We start from the raw sequence: 312 nt of genomic DNA on the forward strand, positions 1-312 counted from the left end.
GCATAGGGGGGGGGGGGGCTTGTGGGGGAGGGCCCGGGGGGGCTGGGGGGGGGGGTCGGGAGGGACAGCCCTCCTCTAACGCTGCCTTCCTGCCCAGGCGACATCGGGGGGCAGATGGGACTCTTCATCGGTGCCAGCCTCCTCACCATCCTGGAGATCTTCGACTACCTGTACGAGGTGAGTGCCCGCCCAGCCCCCCGGCCCCCCACACTGCCCCACGGCCGGGGGGTGCTCAGGCCCGCGGCTGGGGGCTCTAACCCATCTCCCCCAGGTGTTCCGGGACAAACTCCTCAGCTTGTACAAGGAGAAGAG

General features: G+C 69.9%; 1 protein-coding gene across 1 annotated transcript in view; it reads left to right on the forward strand.

Moving 5' to 3' along the window:
• Positions 1 to 310, forward strand: part of ASIC3 (acid-sensing (proton-gated) ion channel 3) — a gene marked incomplete at its 3' end in the record, with an annotated part of 8022 nt that extends 7712 nt beyond the window's left edge. The window contains exons 7-9 of the mRNA XM_010563618.1: positions 1 to 17; positions 98 to 177; positions 272 to 310. The exon at positions 1 to 17 is cut by the window's left edge and continues 75 nt beyond it. Of these exons, the coding sequence (XP_010561920.1) occupies positions 1 to 17; positions 98 to 177; positions 272 to 310 (136 nt within the window). The remainder of the gene's footprint in view (positions 18 to 97; positions 178 to 271) is intronic.
• Positions 311 to 312: the final 2 nt, after the last annotated feature.

The sequence above is a fragment of the Haliaeetus leucocephalus genome, unplaced genomic scaffold (assembly GCF_000737465.1).
Source record: "Haliaeetus leucocephalus isolate CR32 unplaced genomic scaffold, Haliaeetus_leucocephalus-4.0 Scaffold0, whole genome shotgun sequence".
Lineage (NCBI taxonomy): Eukaryota > Metazoa > Chordata > Aves > Accipitriformes > Accipitridae > Haliaeetus > Haliaeetus leucocephalus.